Here is an 11,549-nt window from a genome sequence, read left to right on the forward strand (position 1 = left end):
TTTCTCAATACTATAGATCCAACAAGACTGAACAGGCTTCATTATAGAGCCTTTGGTGGTAATTGCTAAATTAAATGGCCCATGAAAAAGACCATCAATTCTTTTTGAAATTCGATTCCAGCACTATCTATACAAAAACGGCGTAAACTATTCGACAATTTATCGATTGATTTTCCGGAACAAGAGAACACTATCGTCATCTATCGGCAACTTTTTGTATAGATGACGCTTTATGGCGGACTCTTTAAAATACAATAGTTTGTCAAACAATTTTCCAAGCTTCGTGTCTCGCCACGCTTTCCACTTTAACATTACGTCCCCCTTTTAGTCGCCTCTTACGACAGGCAGGGGTTACCGTGGCCGTATTCTGATCCCCGAGCCACAGGGATGGTAAAAATTCTGTCTTTTCAGTTGCAAGCCCGACTATGGTATACATACAACATCGGCGTAACCAGATGGCAGTGCTGCAGCTCTGTGTTTTTTTTCAGTTACCAAATACCTCTTGCAGCAATAAATAAACATGTGAGTTTTTGTTAATATATTTATTTTGTAGAATTATTATCTGTTGTTGAGACTGACGGAACGGGGGAATTATTCGGTAAGTTCTGTCCAACTTATGCACAGAAACGTGTTACGTTTCGGTGTTAGGATCGTAAACCACCATCAGTACTACTTGCAAGCTCTACAGTTTATTGGTTAGAAGTAACAGCGGTCCTTTTTGAAAATGGAAGTACTCTCTTTTCGAGGTATCAGATTTGCATCTCGTTTAGGGTTCACTCCGCTACTGGCAACAAAAAGTTTATTAGAATCAACGTGTTTCATGCGTTGCACCGACCCTAGGCGTTGGAAGTTCCGACTTTCTGGTAGGTTATACCGTTCTTCCTGTGGTTATCGTAAAGAACGAACCGATACCATTCGACATATTGTGAATTTCAGAGAAACACTTACATCACAGAAATCTATCCTGTAATTATGCTCCGTTTTTTAATCGTATCAATGCGCGCGAAGTGCCAGTCCAGTATAAATTCAACAAAAATATCTTGGTCACGCGGTATTGTCAATCAAAGACAAATAAAGATGTTGGCAAAGACAGCACAACAGCAGAGCCAAAGAAAGTATCAGTATTCGCAAGAATGAAACAAATGACCAAGGATTATTGGCATGTACTAATTCCAGTTCATGTTGTAACATCTATAGGTTGGATGGTAATGTTCTATGCAACAATAAAAAAGTAAGTAATGTTATGTTCTGCATGTAATGATAATATAATACCACACTACATATTTCAATGAATTTTCAGTGGTGTGGATATTATAAAGGTCATGGAATACTTGAGCTTTAGTGATAAGTATTTAGATATGGTACGGAAATCCAGTGCAGGGAATTGGGCCTTAGCATATGTTCTTTTTAAAATATTTACACCTCTTAGATATACAGTCACTATAGGTAATTAAATGACATCAATTATTGAAATTACTAATAAAAAAACACAAAAGATTTGTTAATGTATATGTATCATGTAGGAGCTACAACAATGGCTATCAAACAGCTTAGCAAATCAGGCTTTGTCAAACCTTTGCCATTTGGCAAACAATCTCAGGTGTACAAGGTATAAATAAACAAAATCACTTAACAAGATTACATTGACTAAATAATCAAAATTGATCTCTGAAATGTTTGTGTTACATGCCTTCGCGACACAGTCTACATACGAAACTGTGTGTAGGTTTATATCATATTTTCAGAAAATTGAATTTTGCTTTAAAATATTTTCTTTTCTTTATTTTTCTTGATAGTCCACCTCTTTTTCTAAACCTTGTCTATCACGAACAACGATCTGTAATGGTAGTGTCTGATCTATTGTTACCATTTGTAGACAACAGAATCAAATAAACGAACAACAACAACATCAAAGCAATTTAAAGTAGAGCGAGAAACGGAGCCTCCGAAAACGTAGCGATATCAGAACCACCCGTTGACTACCATCTGGATAAGAAGGTTCTATCTCTTTCGTCGTGCAATCTTGAAGCTTCGTGGATCAAAATGGATGTACATTGTCTTTGTAAATATATAAACGTTATTGTGTTACGATAAAAATCTTATACGCAATATTAGACGAACGTTCATTCACTTGTCTCATCCCAGCCACCAAGCCCACAAATATCAACTCGACTCAATTGATGTTGATCAGGTATACTGTTCTTTATTGAACGGTCGCCTTACATACACTTAAATAACATTGTACTTTTTATTTACAATACTCGCGACTTAAAATCTTATCTAAAAGCAACGATATTCATTGATCGTAAAATGTAGCAGATATTTTTTTTTTTTGGCTGCACGAATTGTGCGTGGTAAAACTAATCGTAACAATGCACCTAATTAATGCATTTTCCTTGCTAAATTCATGTTCCCCTTGCATACTGAACATGGAATTTTTGTAATGTTTCAGCGACAGCATTTCTTTACGACCATCTTATGTAAATTCCTGAGAAGAATTGATGAATCTCAAGAGTATTGTATAAGTTCGGATAATTGTATTGTCATAATAAATACTGTTAGCAAACGCGATACATCAAATATGATGTGTACTGGACGAATCCAAGATAAAGAAGTCCTATAATTTGATCGTTCATAAAATTGACGACGATAGCACGGCGTGTTATATACACGAACTACAAATAAGGAATCATTGCTTAACCTCGATATAATTATTATGCTAATATATCACAGTTGCCTGCGCAACTCGTTCATCCTAACGAGAACACTGTATTCACGTACAGTACCATGTGGACAAATAAATAAGAACACATATAGATATATATTAAATATAACGCTAACCTATAATATTATTAGCTGTCAATGGAAAATTGTTTCGCGTTGATCGCGGCAATATACGTACAATATATTGCTAAAAGGATCAAACATCGACCTGACTAATCTAGGTGATCCCAAGAGAGGCAGTGTAAGTATATCGATTTCGTAAATATCCAGTCTTGGCTCGTTATCTTAGTATCCCATTCAGAGGAACAATAAAGCTGTCTGCATCTTTCATAGGCGTTAATTAATTCTAATATGAATATCAATCATTTCTTTCGACAGATAAACTTAGATCTCACCTTGGTAAATAGGCCATTCGGACCAGTCAATTCTAAATAGCGTCGGATGGCCGACGCGTGTGAGTGCAGTTCAATTTCAAATATTCGACGAAATGCTTATAATATAAAACTTAATTTAACCCATGTATTGATAGCTGGCTGATACTGGTTGCGGTGCCTTGGGTTGCGTGTGGGATATGCGTTGGATGTGGCACGCACGACACATAAGTCTACCGTCAAGTGGGTAGCATCGTTTGTCCGGCTCGTCGGTTAATTGCATGCCACAATCCTCGCAAACGTAACAGTCCACGTGGAAATCTTTGTCCATAGATACAACCCTAACAGTCTCCTCAGTACCCTGGAAGACAAATCGCAAGATTCAAAGTTACATCAAAGTCCCAAAGGCTGTTCCGATCCACCCCATAGAAGTAACTTACTTCGACAGGAGTGATGCCCTTTCCGCAAGAAGCACATTTAGGCGCGAACATTCTATGGTAATCATTAACGCAATAGATTTTGTTATCGACGTCGACCGTGAAAGGAACGCCATCAAGGCACTCGTTGCAGACGCAACATCTGAAGCACCCTGGATGATAGGATTTGCCCATCGCTTGTAATATCTACGGATGGAAGAATCTCGTGAATAATTACAATTACAATGTGAGCGGTACTAGTGGCGTCGCCTTAATTACCATTTCCATGATGAGATGACCACAGATCGCGCACTTCTCAGCAGTTTGTTGGAAGCCGGAATACTGCGGACATAACGTTCTATGAGCCATACGTCATCGCATCATCAACGCGTGCATCGCAATTGCTGTCTTACGTACCAAATAATCTTCCTCGCAGTAAACCCTTCCGTGAACGTTATAGAACGCTTTGCCGCGCAACGCTCTTCCACAGGAACAGCATATGAAGCAATTTGTGTGATAGAGGTTGCCCATCGCTTGGCAGGCCTGACCTGCCCCCGTTACTTTCTCACCGCACGTGTGACAGATGCCTGTCAAAAAAACATGAACGGTGTTCCTTGTAACAATCAATTACAAGATACGATATATTCTTCGCGATGATTGTGTCGACGTTCAGCATTCGAAATTGCTATTTAGGGATTGCAGCCTGACTGGCATCGACAAGGTTTAAAAATACCCTCCTCGATACTCGACAATAAGATCAATTCTTCAGGGTCAATAACTGTCAGAACCAGGAACAAATGGCACGATACGTGGGTACCAGTCGACGGAAGCGAACTTACAACTATCGATGTGCAACACAGGCCCTGCCATCCCTTTTGCAACAATGCTCTATCCCTCATTCACCGTTAATGACACTTGTACTTTCGATTGTACGCTTTCGTTTCACTAGGCCAGTCCCGTTCGAACTAGAATCCGCCAACGAGTCGGACTAGTCTATCTATAACGAGATTACTTACCGCGGCGAGCGCGACCTGGCCACAGCAGTTCGCCGTGTACAGGACGTTACACGAAGAATAGAACTCGTGCAGAAAAACGAGGAGGAACGTTAGGCTCACCTAAACACCAGCCGCTTCACGACTGACATTGGCTAGCCCGACTGAAGTTTCCTATCCGCTCGTGCGGGTCTTTTAGTTCCTCGTTGCCTACTGTTAGGCTACGTTCAAATGTAATCGGACATTCGTTCTGAACGGGGTAAAATCGAGCGTAGGTTTGGCGAAAGTAATTTGCATCAAGTGCATAACTTTATGATTGGTAAATCTCATACTTCTTTAAACAGTGACACACATGAGTGGGTCAGGAATTTTGTAGTCGACGTTACTTCGTTATTTCGAGTCATGTGTAGTACTTGAAACGCACACAAAAAGTGAGGACAACGTGTAATCAACGTGGAGGAAACTGTCCAATGTGAACACCACTTTACCGTGTTCAAACGCACACAATTGAAGGGAGAGATAGCAGATGTATATGTGCACCTACATGTATGCAACCCGCACACTTGTGGCGCTTCCCGTAGGTGCGAAGACACGTAGGTGGAAACGAATGGGTAGAGAGTGAATGTCAACGAAACGTATTAAAAAGTTTCGCGACACATTGAAACTTGACTCCATTTTCCAAAACCGGTCTACCGGTTGGGTAGTTGGACCGTGGGAATACGGTACCTTCTCGTGTTCTTCATTTTTCCCTCAGAAATACTTTCAGTTATGGATCGAAACGTGTCGAAAATTAACCCCTTCGATGATGGAATTATAAAAAATCGCTGGGATTTCGTCTGTTTAAAGACAGTATTGAAGATATCGGGGAAACATTGGTAGGACTATGTAAACACTGTATCGGTGAATGTCTTCGGCTGTTGTTCCTTACCAAAGTATTCTCCTTCCTCTTCTTGTTTCTCCATTTCTTCTTCCAGCTGTTTTGTCAACTCTTCTATTTTTCTCTCCGCTTCAGTCGGTCCCTGCAAGATATAAATCACATCCCGCGTTCTGATCAGTACTGACAAATGGTACTATAGATCGAGGATGGGATTTCGTCACGGGAACACATAAATCTGCATGCGTTTACAATGACATTCAAGGCGACAGGAAGGTGTAAATGCAAAAAAGTGTTGCATGCTTGCCGAGGATGCATACGGTCTATGAATAAAATATTGTCCGGCGATTATACAGCATTTGTCAGAAACGGGAAATTTACAGTGTATGATTCAGCGCGAGTTCGAAGAAAGAACTCGTCACAAAGTGCGAGATGATTCGTGCGTTTTTTTCGATGCTTTTTGACATTTACGCAAACGTTTCGATTTCTAGTAGACTTTAAAATAAAGCAGGATGTTTATTGAGTTGTTTGGAGTAACATTTTTGTCCGAACGTTGGTCATATCTTATCGCTATTATAGGTCAATCATTATGCAAAGCATCAGCGATAACGGTGACATTTGTGAGATTATCGTGTTTGCACGAAAAACAACGCAAATTGCTTTTCGATACACAGAGAATTTATAGCATATATTTTGTAAGAAGGAATAGGAATGTTACGGTTTCATGCCCAACATCAATAGTTCAGTGAAAACTGATCGCAGTAGATCCCATGATTGTTAAGGATAGTAAGGTTCTCTTTATATAAAAGTAGCATGCAAATAGATCAACTTTTGGCATTCAGCCAAAATGAAACAGATCGAAAGCAATAGATTCGGGTTACATCGCTTGAAGCAGTTGTAAACGTAAAAGTTAGAGAGATACACGGATTGGTGCTTCAATCTTAAATGTTTAATCCTTACTGAAGATTTAGGTGGAATAACATTGTAAGGCAGCAATCCCTTCCCAGATGCAGGTTTAACTGGCGGACTGACTGACTTTCTTTCTTCTGGTTCAGGTTCAGCTGGCCTTTGCAGCACAGGTACACCAGCATTTAAGAAAACTGGACCAGCTACACCACTTGTCACTCCTGGAGGAAGACTGGTGATTCTAGGACCATGGACATTTGTATCAGATTCTGTGATAGTAGCTGTAGCAGTAGTTACTGGTGGTTGTACTTGACCAGATATAAAACTTCCAACAACATTGTTTGAGGAAGATGGTGACATATGTCTTGGTGATTTCATTACATTCTGTGTAATTATATCAGATGGTGCCTGATTGTGGATTGGACTTATTTTTGTAGAACCTCTTACACCATTGTTGTTATTCACAATTCTGGAACAATCACTACGGCTGGGTGAGTACATGGGTGTTGTTTTTGTTTCAGAAGATTCAGGTACATTCTGAACAAAGCTTCTATCACTTTGCAGATTAGTTAACCTTAGGTGCTCTGATGATCTATTGGATGAATAAATTGGAGAATTTCTAGCAGAGAATTCTGATCTAGGTTCTTGATGATGATAGCTTCTTTCATTTGGTGGTAACACTCTATTTGGAGAATAACAAGAATTACGGCAAGCAGGTTGCTCTCCTTGCCGTGCACCATAGACTGGTGAATTTCTGGCCTGAGTCTCCGCATTGATATTTGCACTTGCAGTTCTTGTTGTTGACTCCATGTATGGTTTATAATTATGGGGCCCGCTAATTGCACTATCCAGAGAACTACGATAATGATGTGGTTCTGGGGGTAATCTTATAGGTGGAGATTCACTGTGATAGGGGAGTCCAGATCTAGGGGACTGTTGTTGCTGTTGTTCAGAATTATAATTAAAATTCCTTGTTGGTGTTTGTAGTTCTGATGGTGGAACATAAGCACTTCTGCCAGATTGATGATCCAAGGATGAGGAAGTTCCTTGTAAGTACCTTGATGTGGAAGAATCAACAGAACGTTGTAAACTTGAGCTATCATAACTTTGACCACGTATACCACTTCCTCTTTGTTGTGTATATGATAAACTTTGAGTCATACCCCTTTGATGTTGTGCTTGACCCACTTTACCAGTCATAACAACATAATCACCACCATTGATTGTTGCTGGATGGTAATAATTGGGTGGAACCTGAGGACCTGGTTTATTTTGGCTACTTTCTGTGAAATGTACCTCCTGAATATTTTCATAGACAGGCGGTGCTTCATATGGAGGTAATTCCTTAGCTGGAGACGGAGACTGATATCGGTTCCCAATGGGCACCTGAGGTTGTGCCTTTCTGAAAGTAGGCTCATAAGACTCACTAGCTAGTGAAGCTCTTGGGCTACTCTTAGGGCTCTTCCTAGATTCCACTGAATGATAAAAAGGAGGATGAGGTTGATTTTGTTGTGGATAATAGTCAATATTCTCATATACTGGTGCTTGTTGATGACTCATACGGTTTTGATTCTGTTGCTGTTGTTGAGCACCTATCTGCTCTACAGGTTTTGGTGTAGCAAACCTTGATGCAGCTATTATATTTTCACGTTCGTATAACTTGTAATCGGCGGACAGTTGTCTACACGTCTCGGCATTACCTTCGATAAAGCTTTCAATAGCACCCACTAGTCTACCAGGTCCTCTACCGTCGGTTCTATTTGCGGTACTTCTTGACACGGGTACCTGGGCCTCGGGTCGTGATCCCGTGACCCTACCGGTACCCGAAACACCTCCGGCGTCATTGGGTTCATCTCCGAGTTGCAGATAACCTAGCTTTTGTACGTAGGAATCGTCGGTGGGATTGCTCATTGGCAGTGATTCACTATAAGGCGATCGACGACGATAGAAAACACTTGTGCCCGTTATTCAAATATGATTCACCGATCTTCTTTAAAGCCAAAGTTTAGCACAAATTGTTATAAAACGATTCGACATCGTTCACAAAGCTGATCGAGCTCGGTGGTTGTCGTGTCAAATCGATCCTCTTCGATTCGATTATAATCCAAACCCTTCGGTCGGTTCTCACCGGTTACTTCTCTTACTGCACAATCCCGATTTTCCCACGGGACACGATAAAACACGATGCACGTATCGAAAAGTAGTCTACTGGACGAAAGCAAGGTCGTTTTTTCTGCACGATTTTGGGATACGCCCCACGATCACGGCGCCTCGAGTCAATGTATATGTTTCTCAATTATCGTTTATCTATCAGAGAAAACTCGAAGCGTCTTGCACTAAAAAATCACCACCTGCGAAAATTCACACGATACACACACACAACCACCCTGCACACATCGTGGTTCGTCAAACCAGATACCTGCGAGATGTTTTCCCCTGCTACGAGTTATCCAGATCAGCCGATGTTGAGGCATCTCGCCTCGATGTGGCGCTACCATTCACTGCAGCGTCCACGTTGTTTGGACAAGTAAGATTCCTGCATTCGTATGTTTCAGCAGATGGCGCTCGCTTAGGAGGCACAAATTCATATTTAGTCTTGTTGGATATGTAGTCACTGGTTTCAGAGCGGACAAAATGGCGCTAGTGTTGATACCGATACAGTAATGTATTTCGTATACTTCTTTATTTCTAATCAGCGAATATATGCATAGTAATTACAGGATTCAAAGAACATCACCTTCATTTACATATTATACCAGTAAGGATATCTCCTTTTAGTCGTTATCAGATTCCAAAGTCCAGTCTGGTTGGTCCCAAGAGACAGAAATACCACGAATGTTTGTCCATTTAAATGAGGATAACTTGGTCAAAATCGAAGATAAAAATTTCGCACGAGATCATTCCCCTTTTTGGTTGACCCTAGGGAAGAATAGACGCAAATACATTGACCGGTGTTTAAAACAGGTTCTTTTTGGGGACCTGCTTAGGAAAAGAATGGACAGGTCGACAGGTAAAGATGCAGGACCCTGCTCGCGCGCCGTCATGCATTCACGGGAACCGTGCTCGGCATAATAATGCAACGTACTTCCCATGCATCGTTTACGTTTTGTACTTACTACGGTCGACAGAGAACAAATTATCAATTAGGAACATCTATCAGAAAGTGTTGAACGCGAAGCATTCCAAAATCGTGAGAAGACTTCTTGTGCCATTCTGAGAAATAAAACGATGATATTGATTCTGGTTAGTCTTCAAGATTTAGGATAATCATTGCCTTGTTCACCAGTTCCAACGTAGTGATTTAAGACCAGAAGAAGCGATAAAATGAATCCAGCATACCCTCTGTGACTACTTGTCTGATTAAACACGGAAATCTTTAATTCCGTTCTTTATTGGTGAAGAAAATTTTTGTATTGACGATCTGATTGGTTCGGGTTTGCACGTGTTGCCATTACCAAGCCCTGCTGTCGTCCTACGCGGGAAAGGAACCAACTTTTCATTCGCCGTGTCTCGCAGCTGTTCACCGGCTCGTTAGAACGTGGGCGACGCGACCTCACTCAACGAAAACTTTATATTTTCGAAAGGTGAACAAAAATCAAAGATTTCTAGCCTTCGATCCACCCACCAGATGGTGGCACCCACGGTTATCCAAGCACCTGCGCGCTGTTACGTGTTGTTGGTCAACACCGGTTGTCCGATACCCGCCTCTGACGTAACAGTACTTACATGTTTGGATCCCGTGGTTTCATCAGCATATCCGATATTAAATCCCACCTTTATAGATACATAAATTACCATCGACTCGAAGAAAGCTATAAAGTGTCAAAATTTAAATTATAGATGTCTGGTCTCGAAAATGAACCATTTCCATATGAATAGGTGGAACAATAATCCTGAACCGATGAGACCAAAATAATTATACTTATCTGATATATCGTTTTAATTCGCAATTAACTCTTAATTAATATGCGAACACGAAGTGAAACGGTTCAACCGTCCATCAATTTATTCATCACACTATACGAAACAAATGTCCAGGTAGATAAACAGAACGAGTATCGCATGTGTCGCGACCGGAAGCGCAGCGACCAACGTCGAAGTCGCGGTACAATATCGCATCGGGTTCTCGTGTACTCGTCGCGTCGTTGCGACAATAAACACGAGGTTTACGGCCATAGTATGGCACATGTGTCCGCGTACATGCGTTTACGTATACGTAAAGAGTTGGCTGGCGTGAGAGTACACAGGAAACGCAGCCCTGTGCTGCCCGCATGGCTTGGAATCCACGAGAATAGAATCGCGTTCAACTGTGTGGGTCCTCGTGCACAATGGAACAGCACTCACGACCACGGTTTCTTATTCTATTCTTGAGGATAAAAAAATAATATAAAAATAGTATTTCGGGACAAGTAGAAGTCCCAGTTTGATCACCTATTTTTCTATCACTCTGTATATCAGTGCTCGGTTAACTGCATCGTACAATTTGAATCGTACATGTGTTGATGCAGCTGCGTGTACACGTAGGCACGGGACAAGAGGTGTACAATGATAGTGCATACATTAGAATGCAGGTTGTTCCATGACCACGGTGCTGACTAGGCGGAAAGAAGTTTTCCTCGCGGAAAAGATGCAAGGCTTGATACCCTGCTATCAAAGCGATCTAATTAACTCGCTGTCTAATTACGTTGCTCTCTGTTCACCGATTTATATTACTGAAGATTCACGCGTTACAAAGAACTCCCCGCTTTCTAAATGTTCACTAAATTTAGCCTACTCCAGTCGGTTTTCCTTTTCCACGCATAATCTGTTCCTGCATTTGTGCTGCGTCGCGTACCCATCGACGTACGCTTTTTTATGCCACCGAATCGAATTCCTACGCTTTCTGGCCCGACGTCGCCCCAAGCAACGGAAGTCTTGCCGGTTCTCCCGTTTACCCTGCGTGCATGTGCGGTGTACGATGCACGTGTTTCTCTCGTGCGTATCCCGTTTTACAACGACGTGTATGTAACTGGTGTCGCATACGAGCCGCGTATATGCCGCTTCTCGGTTGGTTACCTTGTCAGGAATTCTGAAGGAAGCCCGAACGATGTCCCGACGATCCTCCTGCTTAGGAATTCCCTCGGACCTCGCAGTCTCAATAATGTCCATTCGGTTTTTGCACTTATCAACTACATGGATATATTATTAGGAACAATTATATCTCAGATCGGGTTGCGTTATCGAAGATTTTCTGCTCGTAATTTGCCGATCATTGAGTGCTTAATCG

General features: G+C 41.4%; 2 protein-coding genes across 3 annotated transcripts; one reads left to right on the forward strand and one right to left on the reverse strand.

Annotated features, from left to right (window-relative positions):
* The first annotated feature begins 499 nt into the window (after positions 1-499).
* On the forward strand, positions 500-2,114 carry LOC123988463 (protein FAM210A). 2 transcript variants are annotated; one of them, XM_046288667.1, is made up of 6 exons: positions 500-863; positions 937-1,231; positions 1,301-1,446; positions 1,524-1,609; positions 1,704-1,722; positions 1,877-2,114. In XM_046288667.1, exons 1-6 carry the CDS (start codon positions 725-727, stop codon positions 1,891-1,893), a joined length of 702 nt encoding a protein of 233 aa, XP_046144623.1. In that variant the 5' UTR covers positions 500-724; the 3' UTR covers positions 1,894-2,114. The 2 variants fall into 2 exon arrangements, with proteins under 2 accessions (XP_046144623.1, XP_046144622.1); XM_046288666.1 differs by lacking the exon at positions 1,704-1,722 and having other exon boundaries at positions 505-863.
* Positions 2,115-2,177: 63 nt separating this feature from the next.
* On the reverse strand, positions 2,178-8,794 carry LOC114878975 (LIM domain-containing protein jub). Its single transcript, XM_029193386.2, has 6 exons — positions 6,338-8,794; positions 5,432-5,522; positions 3,929-4,098; positions 3,791-3,853; positions 3,536-3,718; positions 2,178-3,456 (listed from the first exon to the last, which is right to left on the reverse strand). The coding sequence occupies exons 1-6, from the start codon at positions 8,192-8,194 to the stop codon at positions 3,235-3,237; spliced, it is 2,586 nt and encodes an 861-aa protein (XP_029049219.2). The 5' UTR covers positions 8,195-8,794; the 3' UTR covers positions 2,178-3,234.
* Between the last annotated feature and the right edge of the window lie 2,755 nt (positions 8,795-11,549).

Source organism: Osmia bicornis, chromosome 14 (assembly GCF_907164935.1).
Source record: "Osmia bicornis bicornis chromosome 14, iOsmBic2.1, whole genome shotgun sequence".
Lineage (NCBI taxonomy): Eukaryota > Metazoa > Arthropoda > Insecta > Hymenoptera > Megachilidae > Osmia > Osmia bicornis.